General features: G+C 38.5%; 1 protein-coding gene across 12 annotated transcripts in view; it reads right to left on the bottom strand.

The window, feature by feature from the left end:
• The window catches only part of LOC135273162 (centrosome-associated protein ALMS1-like), a 169,412-nt gene that overhangs the window by 56,434 nt on the left and 94,570 nt on the right, over nt 1-18,408 (bottom strand). Inside the window, exon 9 of one of the 12 annotated variants that reach the window (XM_064372078.1) lies at nt 9,708-9,854. The exons of the other annotated variants lie outside the window; for them this stretch is intronic. Within the exon in view, the coding sequence (XP_064228148.1) occupies nt 9,744-9,854 (111 nt within the window). The 3' untranslated portion in view covers nt 9,708-9,743. Of the gene's footprint in view, nt 1-9,707; nt 9,855-18,408 lie in introns of those variants that run through there. 12 annotated transcript variants of the gene reach the window in all.

Here is an 18,408-nt window from a genome sequence, read left to right on the forward strand (position 1 = left end):
AAAAAGAAAGGTGGAGGACTTACATTTCCTGATTTCAAATCTTATAAAGTTATACCACAAATCAAATCAAGGCACTGTGGTATTGATATAAGGATACAAACTGGCTGGGCGTGGTAGCTCAGGCTTGTAATCCCAGCACTTTGGGAGGCCGAGGCAAGTGAATCACGAGGTCAGGAATTTGAGACCAGCCTGGCCAATATGGTGAAACCCTGTCTCTACTAAAAATACAAAAATTAGTGCGCCTGTAGTCCCAGCTACTTAGGAGGCTGAGGCAGAAGAATCACTTCAATGCAAGAGGTGGAGGTTGCAGTGAGCTGAGATCGTGCCACTGCATTCCAGCCTGGGTGACAGAGCCAGACTCCATCTCAAAAAAAAAAGAAAAAAAAAAGATAGTAGATATAGACAAATCAATCAATGGAACAGAATGAAAATTCCAAATGAAACCTTACATTTGTGATCAATTAGTGTTCAACAAAGGGGCCAAACCAACTAACTGGAGAAAATAATACTCTTTTGAACAAATGATGCTGGGACAATTAAATATCCCTGTTCAAAGAGATAAGGTTAGACAACACACCGTACACAAAAATGTACAAAAAATGGATGGTAGACCTAAACATAAGTAAAATAATAAACTTTTAATGGAAAACATAGGAGAAAATCTTTGTGACTTTGGTTAGGCAAACAGTTCTTGAATATAACACCCCAAGTACAATCCACAATCCATACAAGAAAAATAGTTTAAACTGGACTTCATCATTACTGTATTAAAACTATTTGCACTTCAAAAGTCACTGTTTTAAATTAAAAGGTCAAGCCATAGCATGGGAGAAATTATTTTTAAAAAAAATACATCTGATAAAGGACTTTTAACCAGAGTATATAGAGAACTCTTTCAACTCAGTAGGAAGATAACCTAATTTAAAAATAAGTGAAAGATTTATTTATTTATTTATTTTTATAATAAGTGTATATACTAAGCATATATATATATATATATATATATAAAGCAAAGATAAACAGGCAAAGCTCTTCAGTTACTAATTACTATTATCTATGCTCTTGAAGGCATTTACAATTTTTTTTCTCTTTTTTTCTCTTTTTTTGGAAGAAAGAAAGAAAAAAAAAAGAATGAAGAAGAGGAAGAAAAAGGAAGAGAAAGAGAGAGAGAGAATGGGAATATTGCTTTCTCGCCCAGGCTAGAATGCAGTTTAGTGATGGGTATTGAAAACCTCTTTTATACTAATAATTATACTTAATGATGTAGACAGGAAGGAATAAGGCAAGAAAATAACAAACAAGCAGCCAACCAATATTTCATTTAAACCTATGAAATGCTATGTGATTACTGAGGAGTGATTTACTTCCAATTATGTAGTCACTTTTGGAATAGGTGTGAGGTGGTAATGTATGTTTTGTGTATTTGAAGTAGAGAGTTCTATAAATGTTTATTAAGTTTACTTGTTCCGGGTCTGAGTTCAAGTCCTGGATGTCCTTGTTAATTTTCTGTCTCATTGATCTATAGAATCGTTAGCTCTTCTTGTTACATCGATCCTTTTGCCATTATGTAATGTCCTTCTTTGCCTCTTTTGATCTTTGTTGCTTTAAAGTCTACTTTATCAGAGGCGAGAATTGCACCTCCTTTTTGTTTATTTGTTTATTTTTACTCTGTTTGGTTGGTAAATCTTCCTCCTTCTCTTTGAGTGTTTGTGTATCGTTGCATTGAGATGGGTCTGGATGCAGCATACCAATGGGTTTTGGCTTTTTATCCAATTAGAATATATATAAGTTTAATACTGGCATTTGATGCTAGCTGGCTGTTTTGCCCATTAGTTGGTGTAAATTTTTCATTGTGTTAATGCTCTTTGCTTTTTGATGTATTTTTGGAAAGGCTGATATTGGTTGTTCCTTTATATGTATAGTGCTTCTTTCAGAAGCTCTTGTAAAGCAGGCCTGGCGGTGGTGAAGTCTCTAAGTACTTGTTTGTTCGCAAAAGATTTAATTTTTCCTTCACTTATAAAGCTTAGTTTGGCTGGATATGAAATTCTGGGTTGAAAGTTCTTTTCTTTAAGGATGTTAAATATTGGTCCCCACTCTTTTCTGGCTTGTAGGGTTTCTGCTGAGAGATCTGCTGTTAAGTCTGATAGGTTTCCCTTTATGGGTAACCTGACCTTTCTCTCTGGCTGCCCTTAGTATTTTCTCCTTCATTTCAACCCTAATAAATCTGGCGATTATGTGCCTTGGGGTTGGTCTTCTTGAAGAATATCTCTGTGGTGTTCTCTGTATTACCTGGTGTTGAATATTACCCTGCCTTGTTAGGTTAGGAAAGTTTTCCTGAATGATATGCTGAAAAGTATTTTCCAACTTGGATTCATTCTTTTCATCATATTCAGGTACACCTATCAAACGTAAATTAGGTCTTTTCACATAGTCCCATATTTCCTGGAGACTTTGCTCATTCCTTTTTATCCTTTTTTCTCCAATCTTGTCTTCTCGTTTCATTTCACTGAGCTGGTCCTCGACTTCTGATATCCTTTCTTCTGCTTGATCAATTCGACTGTTTAAACTTGTGCATATTTCGTGAAGTTCTCGTGTTGTGTTTTTCTGCTCCATCAATTCACTTATACTCCTCTCTAAATTGTCCATTCTCGTTAACAGTTCGTCAAACCTTTTTTCAAGGTTCTTAGTTTCTTTGCCTTGGGTTAGAACAAGTTCTTTTAATTCACAGAAGTTTCTTATCACCCACCTTTTGAAACCTGCTTCTGTTATTGGAACACACTTGTTCTCCATTAAGTCTTGTTCCATTACTGATGAGGAATTGCGATCCCCTGTAGAGGGAGAGGCATTGTGATTTTGAGTATTCTCTGCCTTTTTAGGCTGGTTTCTTCCCTTCATTATATATTTATCCCTCTGTTGTCTTTGTAATTACCGACTTTCTAACTAGGTCTCTGAGCGGACGTCCAACTTGTTGATTCCCAGCACCGAAATCTGAGCAATCCACTGCGCCGGCCAAAACAGCGGTGTTAAGATTGATGGTGCTTTTCTGCCTGGGAATCTCCGGACTCTGCACCAAGAACTGCCGTGCTAAGGCGTCAGCAAAACGACCGCACCAGCCACAAGAGTCGCCCTGGCGACCCGTGGGGCTCCTCCGCTGGGAATCTCTTGGTCCGTGAGCAACAAATATTCGTCTGAAAGTGTAGCGTCCTCTCGTTCTCTGCGCTTTCACTGGGAGCTACGAGCCCCGAGCTGCTAGTGATCAGCCATCTTGGATCTCTCTCCAATAAGCGAAAGATTTAAAAAGACACTTCATCAAAGAAGATACAAGAGTGGCCAATAAACACATGAAAAGATGTTCAACATCATCAGTCATTAGGAAAATTCAAATTAAACTCACAATAAGATACCATTTCATACCCACTAGAATGGCTATAAACAAAAAGGTGGTCAATAGCAAGTGCTGACAAGGAAGAGGAGAAACTGAAACCCTCACACATTGCAAGCAAGAATGTAAAATGATGCAGCCACTTTGGAAAACACTTTGGCAATTTCTTAAAAAGTTAAACATAAACCTATCATATGACCTAGCAATTTCACTCCTGAGTAAAAACCCCAAAGAAATGAAATGTATGCCCACACAAAACTTTTGCACAAATGTTAATAGCAGCATTCACATTATCCAAAAAAATCAAACAATCCAAATGTCCATCAACTGAAAGATAAGCTAAATACGGTATATCCACAAAACAGAATACTATTCAGCAACAAAAAGGAATCACTGATACATACAACATGGATGGACCTTGAAATCATTATGTTAACAAAAAAAGGCAGATGCAAGAGACCACATCTGATGCTGTGTGTATAAAATCTCCAGAAGAGGCAGAAGGCAGAAGAGGGGTTGACTGGGGCTGGGAACCAGGATTGACTGTAAAGAGGTACAGGGACCTTTTGGTAGTGACAGAAACGTTCTAAAACCGCATTGTGGTGATGACTGTACAACTCTAAACACTTAAAATTGATGAAATTTTATTGTATGACTCTGGGAAGGAGTGCTGGGTGCTGGGGAACAGGATTAGGCAGGACACTCTTGATCAAATATTTTGTACCAAGTGGTTGTACTCTATTACCAGTTCAAGAAATGAATAAACAAAACAAAAACTTGTGGGGACGGGTGTGGCAGTAAAGATTTAAGGAGTTCAACAGGAATAAAATATGTTAGGCCACAGACATGGTCCAGTCACTGAAAGGAAGGTGACAAGCTGTGTCAGTCAACACGCTCTCACCACCCAAAGCACAACAAATTTAGTTGAGAGGGACATGTTTAAAAATAAGATACCAACAAACTTACACCCAGGGAGCTGCAAAACTCAGAAAGGAGAGTTGAAACCATGGCCCATGTGGAACAGTTCATGGAGTGAAGACCGAGAAAAAACACATCAGGAAAGGAGGTGGGGGCCCCAGAGGCAGAGAGGTAGGCCTGTTTTCTGTGCCTTCAGAGAGCAGCTCTGAGAGCAGAGCCAGGTATTCCAACGCAAGGAGATATTGGATCTAAGTCAAAGCCTTTGACAACTGGAGCCTTAGGCAAATGGAACTGACTGACACATAAGCAGCACGTGAGAGGTAGAGCTACTAGAGGGTGGCCTGCCATTTGCTGCAGATACAGCAGAAGTGTTGATTGGAGTGGGTAGGACCACAGGACTCCTATGGTCCCTTCCAAGCCTGAGGTTCTGTGAACATTTTGCGCTTCCAAAGGACACAAGCAGTCATGGTGTATAGCACAGAGTGGGAAAAAAACAAATTACACTGGATTATATGAGAAGCCTTGGAATGTTTCTGTTTTCATTTCAAATTATTTTTCATTGAGTAATTCTTACCTATGAAAAGGTATGAAAAGAAAAACATTTAAAAACAGAAATCAGTCTAAGAATAAATTCTCTCTCAACACAATGTAATTATCCAGCCCTGCAGGAAGATGACAATCAAAGAGAGAGACAAAAACAAGTGTTATTACGATGTGGAGAAACCCTCACATACAGCTCTTTGGAATGTAAAATGGTGCTGTCATTGTGGAAAAGTCTGGCGGTTCCTCAAATAGTTAAACATAGAGTTGTCATATGATTAATTCCACTTCTAGGTATATACCCAAGAGAAATGAAAACACATGCCTTCAAAAAAAAAACATTTACATGACTGTTCATAGCAGTTTTGTTCATAAGTTAAAAAATAGAAACAACACAAATGTCTATGAACTGATGAATAGATACAAACAATGTGGTATATTCATACAATGGAATGTTCTTTGGCCATTAAAAGGAATGAGCATATACTATGATGTGGATGAACCTTGAACATACTATGTTAAGTGAATGAAGACAATCACAAAAGACTGTGTGATTCCATTTATATGAAAGGTCCAGCATAGAAAAGTAATTAGTGGTTGCCTGCAGGCTGTGGCAGAGGTGGAAGGTTGGGTAAATGAAGATTGACTGTTAATGTTTACAGAATTTTTTTGGAGGGTGTTTAAAATGTTCTAAAGTTAATTATGGTGATGGTTGCACAATTCTATGACTATATCAAGACCCATTAAACTGTACACTTTAAACAGGTGAAGTTTATGGCATGGGAAATATGTCAAGAAAGCCATAAAATGCACTTGTTTATTGTGTGCAAACTGAAAAAAAATGTGGACTATGAAGTCTTGTTTAGAGAAAAAAGCTTATATCATACTCTATGGTTCTGCATCTCCTATGCTACCGAAATCAGGAAAAGACTAACCGTGGAAGGTGATCAACAGTGTTGTTTTCATGTAATAAACAACAAACAATCCTAACAAAAAGGTGGGCACTGGATACTGTAGGTGTGATGGAGAACTACTCTAAAGCTGGGGTCAAGCACAAACTGTCAGAACCAGGCCATGTAATGTTGAATCCATCCACAGATTCACAACAATAATCACAATGGACATGCCTGCACTCATGTCCCACAATCTGTGCTGAGGACCCATCGTGGGATAGAACTTTTTTTTTTTCTGAATTAATTTATATATGCTGTCAGTAAACCACAACGGTTCACTTTCCTTAGTCCATGGGAGAGTCCCGTGTCTCTCCTCTAATTAATTAAATGACATTGTCAGCCACCATGGGTTAGGTTTTCTGTTGTACACAGTCTTGGAAGGAAATATATGCTGGTCGGCTGCTTCTGTTTTAATTTCCATTATGAGAGCAAACTCTCCTATTGCTGTCTTATGCAAGACTAAGAATAGAAAGTAAATGCACCATCTCAGAGATGTTTCAGGCTTTTGTAGTACTTTTTAGTTTAATTAACAACGAGACTCATTCCTACATTTATTGATTAAAGACATGAGTAGACCTAGAAATAAAAGCTTTTTTTTTTTTTTTTTTTTTGAGACGGAGTTTTCGCTCTTGTTACCCAGGCTGGAGTGCAATGGCGCAATCTCGGCTCACCGCAACCTCCGCCTCCTGGGTTCAAGCAATTCTCCTGCCTCAGCCTCCTGAGTAGCTGGGATTACAGGCAAGCACCACTATGCCCAGCTAATTTTTTGTATATTTAGTAGAGACGGGGTTTCACCATGTTGACCAGGATGGTCTCGATCTCGACCTCATGATCCACCCGCCTTGGCCTCCCAAAGTGCTGGGATTACAGGCTTGAGCCACCGCGCCCGGCCCGAAATAAAAGCTTTTTAATTAAAAAATTACTTGTTAAGTGGAAATTGAGCTTAGAAAAACATATCCAACATAGGAGAAGGGCCATGTTTTCTGATAAAACCCTACACTGCTATTCTTCAGGTAGGAAGACTGGTACTGCTGCCCTTCAACTAGCCAGGTGCCTGCTGGGAGATGCTTTTCCTTTAAAGGTATGAGTTTATGCTAATTCATTTACAACCACTCGGGTTTAGGACCAGAGATACATATTGGTAAGTTGGTGAGAGTCAAATTGAGAAATATAGTCTATGGCACAAAAAGACTGTCTTTTCTAGTGAAAAGTTTCTAGAACTGTGTTGATCAACCACAAGTATATTTTCAATAAAATTTACTCACCACCCAAGGAGTGACACAGTTACAAAGTGTCTGTCCAAAAAATAACATTAATTATTTAATTTCTAGTGACAAAAGGTTGCAGAAGCAGGAACTCAGGTGGTAACTATCTATTTTTTATCTTTTGGAAATTGGAACTAGTTATCTATTTCTGCCAGTGTGGTTGAACAAAAAACTATAGAAAATCTTCCTCAGAAAACTAAGAGTGTACTGTGCCTGCATAACAGGTTTTTGAAAAATTTATTTTGGTATGTAAATAAGTAAAGATTGCAGAGAACAGATAATTTTCAGTGAATCCAAAATTCAAATAATAGTTTTAAGAATATATGGCTAAAATGCAGTGGAAATTATTATGGCCAATTATCATTACACTAAGGTCAAAAAACTCTAATGGGATAATAGTTTTCTAGATAATGGCAGGGCTTTGGGTTGGACAGGAAGAAAATGAATCAAGAGCTGAAACATTCAATTAACTCATGGGAAAACCAGAAGGTTGACTAATGGTCATAAAATTTTGTAGAGGATGGTAGAGCTAGACAGCATGTTTCCCAAAGACTTTTCTATCAGGTTTCAAAAATGATGGTCTGGAAGTAGCCCTATATATTTATTTCTTCACTGCATTCTCCCAAATATATTTTTTCTTTGTGTTCTCCCAAACATGTTTCCTCTTAGCTTTATTAACTATTAGAATTACCATCACCTTTACATGGATGACTCCAACACCTTCATCTCACTAATGATATCCTCATGGGGTCAGATCCATCTAGTCTGTTAGATATTTTCACTTAAATGATCTGATCCAGTTTCAAATTTAATAAATAAAACTCCTTCATATTTCAGTCAGAATTAATTTCCTCTTCCGGTCTTTCCATTTTTATAAGGTGTCCATATATGATTTCAGTTGTTTTGAATGGAAATTTCAAAAGAACCATGGCAATTATTTACCAATTATAACTGATTAGTCTATCTTAACAAAAGAACATTAGATTTTTCTAATAAATTAATTTATTGACGTTACTTTTTAAAAAAATCTTTATTGGCAACTAGCTATAATTTGGAAATAAATTTAGGCCTATAAAAAAATTCCACATAGATTAAAAGCTTAAGTTAGAAGCTTCCATATCCCTCCAAAAGTATTAAAAATAAAGCAGGAGAATTTTTTAAAAACAAATCTTGAGGTTGGAAGATCTTTCTTAGCATCAACACAGAAATAAAGAAGTATTTAACAATACTATTCCAATATTAACACAATGTAATTAATGGTTAAAAATCAATAGGAAGAAAGGCCCAGTGGCACATGCCTATGGTCCCAGCTACTCAGGAGGCTGAGATGGGAAGATTGGTTGAGGCCAGGAGTTTGAGATCTGCCTGGGCAACATAGCAAGACCACATCTCTAAAAAAGAAAAAAAGGGAATAAAACACAATTTAAAAAACAACAACTACAGTGGTCTCCAAATGTTTACAAAAATGAATAGGGAAAAAACCTTCAAAGAAAAATAGGCAAAAGATAATACACAAAGGTAATTCTCAAAAGAAGAAATGTAAATGGCAAATCTGAAACCTAATAGAAATATAATTTAAAGCACTAGCAAAATTAAAAATTATAGTTCTTGAGGTCCCCAGGCAAGATGGCTGAACAGAAACAGCTCCAGTGCATAGCTCCCAGCAAGATCCATGCAGAAGGCGGGCAATTTCCACATTTCCAACCGAGGAACCTGGTTCTTCTCATTGGGACTGGTTGGACAGTGGGTGCAGCCCAAGGAGGGCGAGCTGAAGCAGGGTGGGGCGTCACCTTACCCAGGAAGTGCAAGGGGCCAGGGAACTCCCTCTCGTGGCCAAAGGAAGCCATTAGGGACTGTTTCCTGCACTCCCACCCAGATACTGTGCTTTTCCCAGGGTCTTCACAACCCGCAGACAAGGAGATTCCCTCCAGTACCTGCACAACCACCAGGGCCCTGGGTTTCTAGCATAAAACCGTGCAGTCGTTTGGGCAGAAACCAAGCTTGCCGCAGCAGTTTTTTTTTTCATATCCTAGTGGCACCTGGAACGCCAGTGAGACAGAACTGTTCACTCTCCAGGAAAAAGGGCTGAAGCCAGGGAGCCAAGTGGTCTGGCTTGGCAGGTCCCACCCCCACGGAACCAGCAAGCTAAGATCCACTGGCTTGAAATTCTTGCAGCCAGCACAGCAGTTAAGTCTGAGCTTAACCTGGGTCGTTCATTTGGTGGGGGGAGGGGCTCCACCATTGCTAAGTCTTGAGCAGACAGTTTCAACCCCATAGTGTAAGGAAAGCTGCCGGGAAATCTGAACTGAGCAGAGCCTAACACAGCTCAGCAGCTGCAGGCACTGCCTCGCTAGATGTCCTTGCTGGGTAGTGCATCTCTGAAAAAAGGCAGCAGCCCATCAGGGACTTACTAATAAAGTCCTGACCTTCCTGGGACAGAACACCTGGGAAAAGGGGTGGTAGTGGGTACAGCTTCAGCAGACCTAAACACTCCTGCCTGGCAGCTCTGAAGAGAGCAGCAGATTTCCCAACACAGTGTTTGAGCTCTGATAAGAACAGACTGCACCTTCAAGTGGCTCCCTGACCCCCGTGTATCCTGCCTGGGACACACCTCTCGGTAGGGGCTGACAGACACCTCATACAGGAGCGCTGCTGGCATCTGGCGGGTACCCCTCTGGGACGAAGCTACCAAAGGAAGGAACAGGCAGCAACCTTTGCTGTTCTGCAGTCTCCACTGGTGATTCCCAGGCAAGCAGGGTCTGGAGTGGACCTCCAGCAGAACTGCAGCAGAGGGTGCTGTTAGCAGGAAAACAAACAGAAAGAAATAGTTTCAACATCAATAAAAAGGACGTCCACTCAGAAATTCCATCCAAAGGTCACCGACCTCAAAGATGAAAGGAAGATAAATCCACAAGGATGGGAAGAAACCAGCACAAAAAGGCTGACAAAACATCCATTTTCCTTTAAGGGATCACAGCTCCTCACCAGCAATGGAACAAAACTGGATGGAGAATGAGTTTGATGAAAGGACAGAGGCAGGCTTCAGAGGGTGGGTAATAACAAACTGCTCTGAGCTAAAGGAGCATGTTCTAACCCAATGCCAGGAAGCTAAGAACCTTGAAAAAGGTAGGAGAAACGATATCTAGAATAACCAGTTTAGAGAAGAATATAAACAACCTGATGGAGTTGAAAAACACAGCAGGAGAACTTCGTGAAGCATGCACAGTTTAAAGAGCCAAATAGATCAAAAGAAAGAAAGGATATCAGAGACTGAAGATCAACTAAATGAAATAAAGTGAGAAGACAAGATTAGAGAAAAAACAATGAAAAGGAATGAACAAAGCCTCCAAGAAATAGGGGATTATGTGAAAAGACCAAATCTACGTTTGATCGCTGTACCTGAAAGTGAAGGGGAGAATGAAACCAAGTTGGAAAACACTCTTTAGGATATTATCCAGGAGAACTTCCCCAACCTAGCAGGCCTGCTAGGCCAACATTCATATTCAGGAAACAAAGAGAACACTACAAAGATACTCTTCAACAAGAGCAACCCAAGACACATAATCATCAGATTCACCAAGGTTGAAATGAAGGAAAAAGTGCTAAGGACAGCAAGAGAGAAAGGCTGGGTTACCCACAAAGGGAAGCCCGTCAGACTAACAGCAGATCTCTCAGCAGAAACCCCACAAGCCAGAAGAGAGTGGGTGCCAATATTCAACATCCTTAAAGAACTTTCAATCCAGAATTTCATATCCAGCCAAACTAAGCTTCATAAGCAAAGGAGAAATTAAACCCTTTATGGACAAGCAAATGCTGAGAGATTTTGTCACCATGAGGCCTGCCTAACAAGAGCTCCTGAAGGAAGCACTAAACATGGAAAGGAACAACCAGTACCAGCCACTGCAAAAACATACCAAATTGTAAAGACCATCAATGCTAGGAAGAAACTGCATCAACTAATGGGCAAAATAACCAGCTAGCATCATAATGGCAGGACCAAATTCACATATAAAAATATTAACCTTAAATGTAAATGGGCTAAATGCCCCAATTAAAAGACACAGACAGGCAAATCTGATAAAGAGTCAAGACTCATTGGTGTGCTGTATCAGGAGACCCAATTCACATGCAAAGACATACACAGGTTCAAAACAAAGGGATGGAGGAATATTTACCAAGCAAATAGAAAGGAAAAAAAAAAAGCAGGGGGTTGCAATCCTAGTTTTTGATAAAACAGATTTTAAACCATTAAAGATCAAAAGAGACAAAGAAAGACATTACATAATGGTAAAGGGATCAATGCAACAAGAAGAGCTAACTATCCTAAATATATATGCACCTAACACAGGAGCACCCAGATTCATAAAGCAAGTTCTTAGAAACCTACAAAGAGACTTAGACTCCCACACAATAATAGTGGGAGACTTTAACACCCCACTGTCAGTATTAGACAGATCAATGAAACAAAAAATTAACAAGGATATCCAGGACTGGAACTCAGCTCCCGACCAAGAGGACCTAATAGATATCTACAGAACTCTTCACCCCAAATCAACAGAATATACATTCTTCTCAGCACCACATCACACCTATTCTAAAATTGACCATATAATTGCAAGTAAAACACTCCTCAGCAAATGCACAAGAATGAAAATCATAACAGTCTCTCAGACCACACAGTGCAATCAAATTAGAACTCAGGATTAAGAAACTCACTCAAAACCACACAACTACATGGAAATCGAACAACCTGCTCCTGAATGACTACTGGATAAAAAATGAAATGAAGGCAGAAATAAAGATGTTCTTTGAAACCAATGAGAATGAAGACATGACGTACCAGAATCTCTGGGACATATTTAAAGCAGTGTGTAGAGGGATATTTATAGCACTAAATGCCCAAAAGAGAAAGCAGGAAAGATCTAAAATGGACACCATAACATCAGAATTAAAAGAACTAGAGAAGCAAGAACAAACAAATTCAAAAGCCAGCAAAAGACAAGAAACAACTAAGACCAGAGCAGAACTGAAGGAGATAAGGAGATAGAGACACAACAAACCCTTCCAAAAATAAAAAAAAAAATAAAAAAAAAATCAACGAATCCAGGAGCTGGTTTTTTGAAAAGATCAACAAAATAGATAGACTGCTAGCCAGAGTAATAAAGAAGAAAAGAGAGAAGAATCAAATAGATGCAATAAAAAATGATAAAGGTGATATCACCACCAATCCCACAGAAATACAAACTACCATCAGAGACTGCTATAAACACCTCTATGCAAATAAAACAGAAAATCTAGATGAGAAGGATAAATACCTGGACACTTACACCCTCCCAAGACTAAACCAAAAGAAGTCGAATCCCTGAATAGATAAATAACAAGGTTTGAAATTGAAGGAGCAATTTATAGCCTACCAACCAAAAAAAGTCCAAGACCAGACAGTTTCACAGCTGAATTCTACCAGAGGTACAAAGAGGAGCTGGTACCATACCTTCTGAAACTATTCCAAACAACAGAATAAGAGGGAATCCTCCCTAACTCATTTTATGAGGCCAATATCATCCTGATACCAAAACCTGGCAGAGACACAACTAAAAAAGAAAATTCCAGGCTAATATCCCTGATGAACATAGATGCAAAAATCTTCAATAAAATACTGGCAAACCGAATCTAATAGCACATCAAGAAGCTTATCCATCACGATCAAGTCGGCTTCATCCCTGTGATAAAAGGCTGGTAACATACGCAAATCAATAAATGTAATCCATCACATAAACAGAACCAATGACAAAAATCACATGATTATCTCAACAGATGCAGAGAAGACTTTTGACAAAATTCAACAATGCTTTATGCTAAAAACTCTCAATAAACCAGGTATCGATGGAACATATCTCAAAATAATAAGAGCTATTTATGACGAACCCACAGCCAGTATCATACTGAATGGCCAAAAACTGGAAGCATTCCCTTTGAAAACCGGCACAAGACGAGGATCCCCTCCCTCACCACTCCTATTCAACATATGGAAGTTCTGGCCAGGGCAATCAGGCAAGAGAAAGAAATAAAGGTATTCAAATAGGTAAAGAGGAAGTCTAATTGTCTCTATTTGCAGATGACACGATTGCATATTTAGAAAATCCCATCGTCTCAGCCCCAAATCTCCTTAAGCTGATAAGCAACTTCAGCAAAGTCTCAGATACAAAATCAACGTTCAAAAATCACAAGCATTCCTATACCAAATACCAAACAGCCAAATCATGAGTGAACTCCCATTCATAATTGCTATGAAGAGAATTAAACACCTAGGAATACAACTTACAAGGGATGTGAAGGACCTCTTCAAGGAGAACTACAAACCACTGCTCAACAAAATAAGAGAGGACACAAACAAATGGAAAAACTGTCCATGCTCATGGATAGGAAGAATCAATATGGTGAAAATGGCCATACTGCCCAAAGTAATCTATAGATTCAATGCTATACCCATTAAGCTACCATTAACTTTCTTCACAAAATTGGAAAAAAAAAAACACCTTCAATTTCATATGGAACCAAAAGAGAGCCTGCATAGCCAAGACAATCCTAAGGAAAAAGAACAAAGCTGAAGGCATCATGGTACCTGACTTCAAACTATATTCCAAGGCCACAGTAACCAAAACAGCATGGTGCTGGTACCAAACAGAACAGAGGCTTCAGAAATAACGCCACACACCAAAACCATCTGATCTTTGACAAACCTGACAAAAATAAGCAATGGGGAAAGGATTCCCTATTTAATAAATGGTGTTGGGAAAACTGGCTAGCCATATGCAAAAAGCTGAAACTGGATCCCTTCCTTATACCTTATACAAAAATTAACTCAAGATGGATTAAAAATTTAAATGTAAGACCTAAAACCATAAAAACTCTAGAAGAAAACCTAGGCAATACCATTCTGGACATAGGCATGGGCAAAGACTTCATGACTATAACACCAAAACAATGGCAACAAAAGCCAAAAAAGACAAATGGGATCTGATTAAACTAAAGAGCTTCTGCACAGCAAAAGAAACTATCATCAGAGTGAATAGGTAATCTACAGAATGGGAGAAAATTTTTACAGTTTACCCATCTTACAAAGGGCTAATATTCAGAAACTACAAAGAACTTAAAACAAATTTACAGGAAAAAAACAACCCCATCAAAAAGTGGGCAAAGGACATGAACAGACACTTCTCTAAAGGAGACATTTATGCAGCCAACAAACATATGAGAAAAAGCTCATTACTGGTCATTAGAGAAACGCAAATCAAAACCACATTGAGATACCATCTCATGCCAGTTAGAATGGCAATCATTAAAAAGTCAGGAGACAACAGATGCTGGAGAGGATGGGTAGAAATAGGAATGTTTTAAAACTTTTGGTGGGAGTGTAAATTAGTTCAACCATTGTGGAAGAGAGCATGGCGATTTTTCAAGAATCTAGAACTAGAAATACTATTTGACCCAGCAATCCAATTTCTGGGTATATACCCAAAGGATTATAGATTGTTCTATTATAAAGACACATGCACATGTATGTTTATTGCAGCACTGTTCACAGTAGCAAAGACTTGGAAACAACCCAAATGCCCATCAATGTTAGACTGAATAAAGAAAATGTGGCATATATACACCATTGAATACTATGCAGCTATAAAAAAGGATGAGTTCATATCCTTTGCAGGGAGCTGGATGAAGCTGAGAACTATCATTCTCAGCAAACTGAAACAAGAACAGAAAACCAAACACTGCATGTTCTCACTCATAAGTGGGAGTTGAACAACGAGAACACATGGACACAGGGAGGGTAATGCACCAGGGGCTGTCGGGGGGTCGGGGGCTAGGGGAAGGATAGCATTAGGAGAAATATCTAATGTAGATAATGGGGTGATGGATGCAGCCAACCGTCATGGCATTAGTATATCTATGTAATAAACCTGCATGTGCACATGTACCCCAGAACTTAAAGTTTAAAGTACAATTAAAAAAAAGTTATAGTTGTTAAGTTCAATTTTAGTGTAATGCAGTTACAGAATATGGGCTTATAAAACTTCTGGTTTGAGAATTCATCAACATTTCGTCTAATGTACAATTAATTTTATAAATATTCCATGGGTATTTGGAACAACTGTAGATGCTGTGTTTTGACAATAAAGTTTTACCACATATTTAAATCAAGTTTTTAAATATTGTTATAAAAATTTTCCATATATTTTCTCACTTATATATACAAATCTGAGAAAAGCTTAATAAAGTATGTCACTCTGTGCTTTTTTCCATTTTATAATTATGTTTGGATGGATGAAGAAATGAATGTATTCTGGTTGAAAGCATTGTAAAGTATATAAAAAACTCTCTACCCATGGAAATTACAGATACTCTAGATGTTCAAGGCAAGTATCAGCTCATTAAAAAGAAAAAAAAGCCAGCCGCTGAGGCTCACGCCTGTAATCCCAGCACTTTGGGAGGCCGAGGTGGGCAGATCACAAGGTCAGGAGATCGAGACCATCCTGGCCAACATGGCAAAACCTTGCCTCTACTAAAAATACAAAAACTAGCCAGGCGTGGTGGTGGGCACCTGTAGTCCCAGCTACTCAGGAGGCTAAGGCAGGAGAATCACTTGAACCCAGGAGGCAGAGGCTGCAGTGAGCCGAGATGGCACCACTACACTCCAGCCTGGGCGACAGAGCGAGACTCTATCAAAAAAAAACAAACAAAAAAAGCCCTATCTTCCCATGGTATAGAAAATTGTTTTACTAGTTTTCTGATAAAAACTAGAAATGATTGGCAGAGAATATTAATAAGGATGATTTTATAGATGTACAGTCATATTCTGAGAAATCTGTCATTAGGCAGTTTCACTGTTATACAAACATGATAGAGCATACTCACTCAAACCTAGATTGTACAGCCTACTACATACCTAGGCTATGTGGCATACTTTATTCTTAGGCTACAAACCTGTACAGCATATCACTGTACTAAATACTGTAGGCAACTGTAACACAATGGTAGATATTTGTGTATCTAAACAGAAAAACTGCAGTAAAAATACAGTACTATAATCTCATGGGACCACTGTCATCTATGTATTAATTAACTGAAATGTTATGTGGCATCTGACAGTAACTGAAATGTTATACTCTATTTGGAAATTCTACCTCCTTTCAAACACCCAAGGAATACTTATTCATATATTAAGCCATAAAGAAAACCTCTACATAGCCTTAAAACAAAACATTACATATTACACAATAACACATTACAGTCTCTAGTCACAGTATGTTAAAATTATGACTTAATAGTGACCACAAATCCAACCTTATGAAAATTAAGAAACAATTATCTCCTTAACTTCACTTAAATCAAATAGAAAATCTAAAGCTACAATAATAGAACATCCGGAAAGCATTACCAATAAAAATACTAGAGGTAAACATCTACTGTATAGATACACACACACACACACACACACACACACACCCCTTGTTTCCACTTGGGGATCTAAAGAATTGGATAAAGTATTGCTCCCACCCTTATAACAATAACAGTTTAAAAAAAGGGAGAAACTACAAGTTTTTAACTTTTCTTAAAGCCAGAAGAAAGTTGAGATCAGAGGGCAACACTGCCCCCAAATCTAAGGAGAGACTGGTGCTTGCAGGTAGATATGAGACATAAGCACTAAATTACCTGGAAGATATATAACTGGACACAGTAAGACAGTTAGAGACTTGATTGTGTTTGAGGCAAAGTGTTCACTGGTGACAGTATGAAGCCATTAAAAGGGCTATAAAAATCAGGGAAGTCTGCACCTTCCAGAAGGCTATTTCTCCACAAAGTCCAACAGGACAAGGATGGAAGAATCTGATGAGAGTTGTGTATTGTGGTCTAGATGTGGCAGAGATATAGATTTTGTAGGGAGGGACACACAACTCTACCTGGAAATGACAAACAGAAATGGTGGAGCTAGTGCTTTCTCTAGAAACAACAACAACAAAAAAAATAAGGAAACCTTATCAGAACTTTGGAAGATAGTTAAAGGTTTATAGTAACCAAGTGTTTGCTAAACCAGGAGAAAGGCCATCAGCACAAGGTAGACGAACTTTGTACCATTTACCTTAGCCTTTTGCTATCCCCTTCCCCAGCATGGTGGTCTTAAAGACGACAGCCCTTGGTCCTGATGTAGGTACCTGCTCCCAAACAGAGCACGAAGCAGCACCTTGTCCCCAAGGAATTGTGTTTGTCTTGACACGTCTATCACTATAGAGTGACACAAGGGATCTGCCTTAGTTTCACCTAACATAACTCCCTTAGAATGAAAAAGTGGCTTTATAGAGGAAGAATGTTCCTTGAAAATATTGAAAACCAAATGAACAAGGCACTACTGCCTGCAGCAAAAATTAACACTTGAGGGAAATAATAGACATACTGAAAGCAGGAAAGAAAAACTGAGATTCTCTGGGGCACAAGGGCTTGGAAAATTTCCCATGTACACCAGGGAAACTAGTAAGTGCATGCAAAGAGCAAGATGCATGTTCAGAAAAGACCTGAGAAGACCAAAAGCTTTCACCACTAGTTGATTTTTAGGCTCAGTATAAGTAGGAAGCAAGGCTAAGGCAGAGTTAGTTGTAAACGGCCTGACTAAGCACTGAAGGAGTGTCCAAACATAGACAATCTGCAAAGACTTGGGGAATTTTCTTTTTTCTTTCTTTTTTGACCTCAGGCATTTAAGAAAATTTCTGTCAAACAAGTAGCTAGCTATCGAGCTAAAGGAACAGAAATATCAGACACTAACAAAGAAAATAGTCATTACAAACATAATTTAGAAAAGTCACTAAACAAACCAACAACTTTAACTTACAACAAGCAGTAACTACAAACTCTGGAGAGGGGGAGGAAAATGTGATATCCAGTTATCACATCATAATTTTCAAAATGTCAAAATTTTAACAAAACATTATAAGGCATGAAAAGAAACAAGAAAAGTATGGCACATTCATGGGTTACAGGAGAGAAATAAACAGAAGTTGTGCCTTAGAAAGAACAGACAGATTTACTAGGCAAAAGCTTTAAATCAATTGTTTTAAATGTGCTCAAAGGGCTAAAGAAAACCATGGATAAAGAACTAAAGGAAATGAGGAGAACAGTGTCTCAGCAAAGAGAATATCGATGAAGACAAAAAGGAATCAAATAGAAAACATGAAGCTGAAAACAGCAAGTGCTGAAATGAAAAATTCACTAGAGCAGTTCAATACCAGATTTGATCACACAGATGAAAGATCAGTGAACTTGAAGACAGGTGAAATGAAATTATGTACTCTGAGGG

Source organism: Aotus nancymaae, unplaced genomic scaffold (genome assembly GCF_030222135.1).
Source record: "Aotus nancymaae isolate 86718 unplaced genomic scaffold, 86718_ANA_hifiasm-v0.15.2.pri h1tg000338l, whole genome shotgun sequence".
NCBI classification, from domain to species: domain Eukaryota; kingdom Metazoa; phylum Chordata; class Mammalia; order Primates; family Aotidae; genus Aotus; species Aotus nancymaae.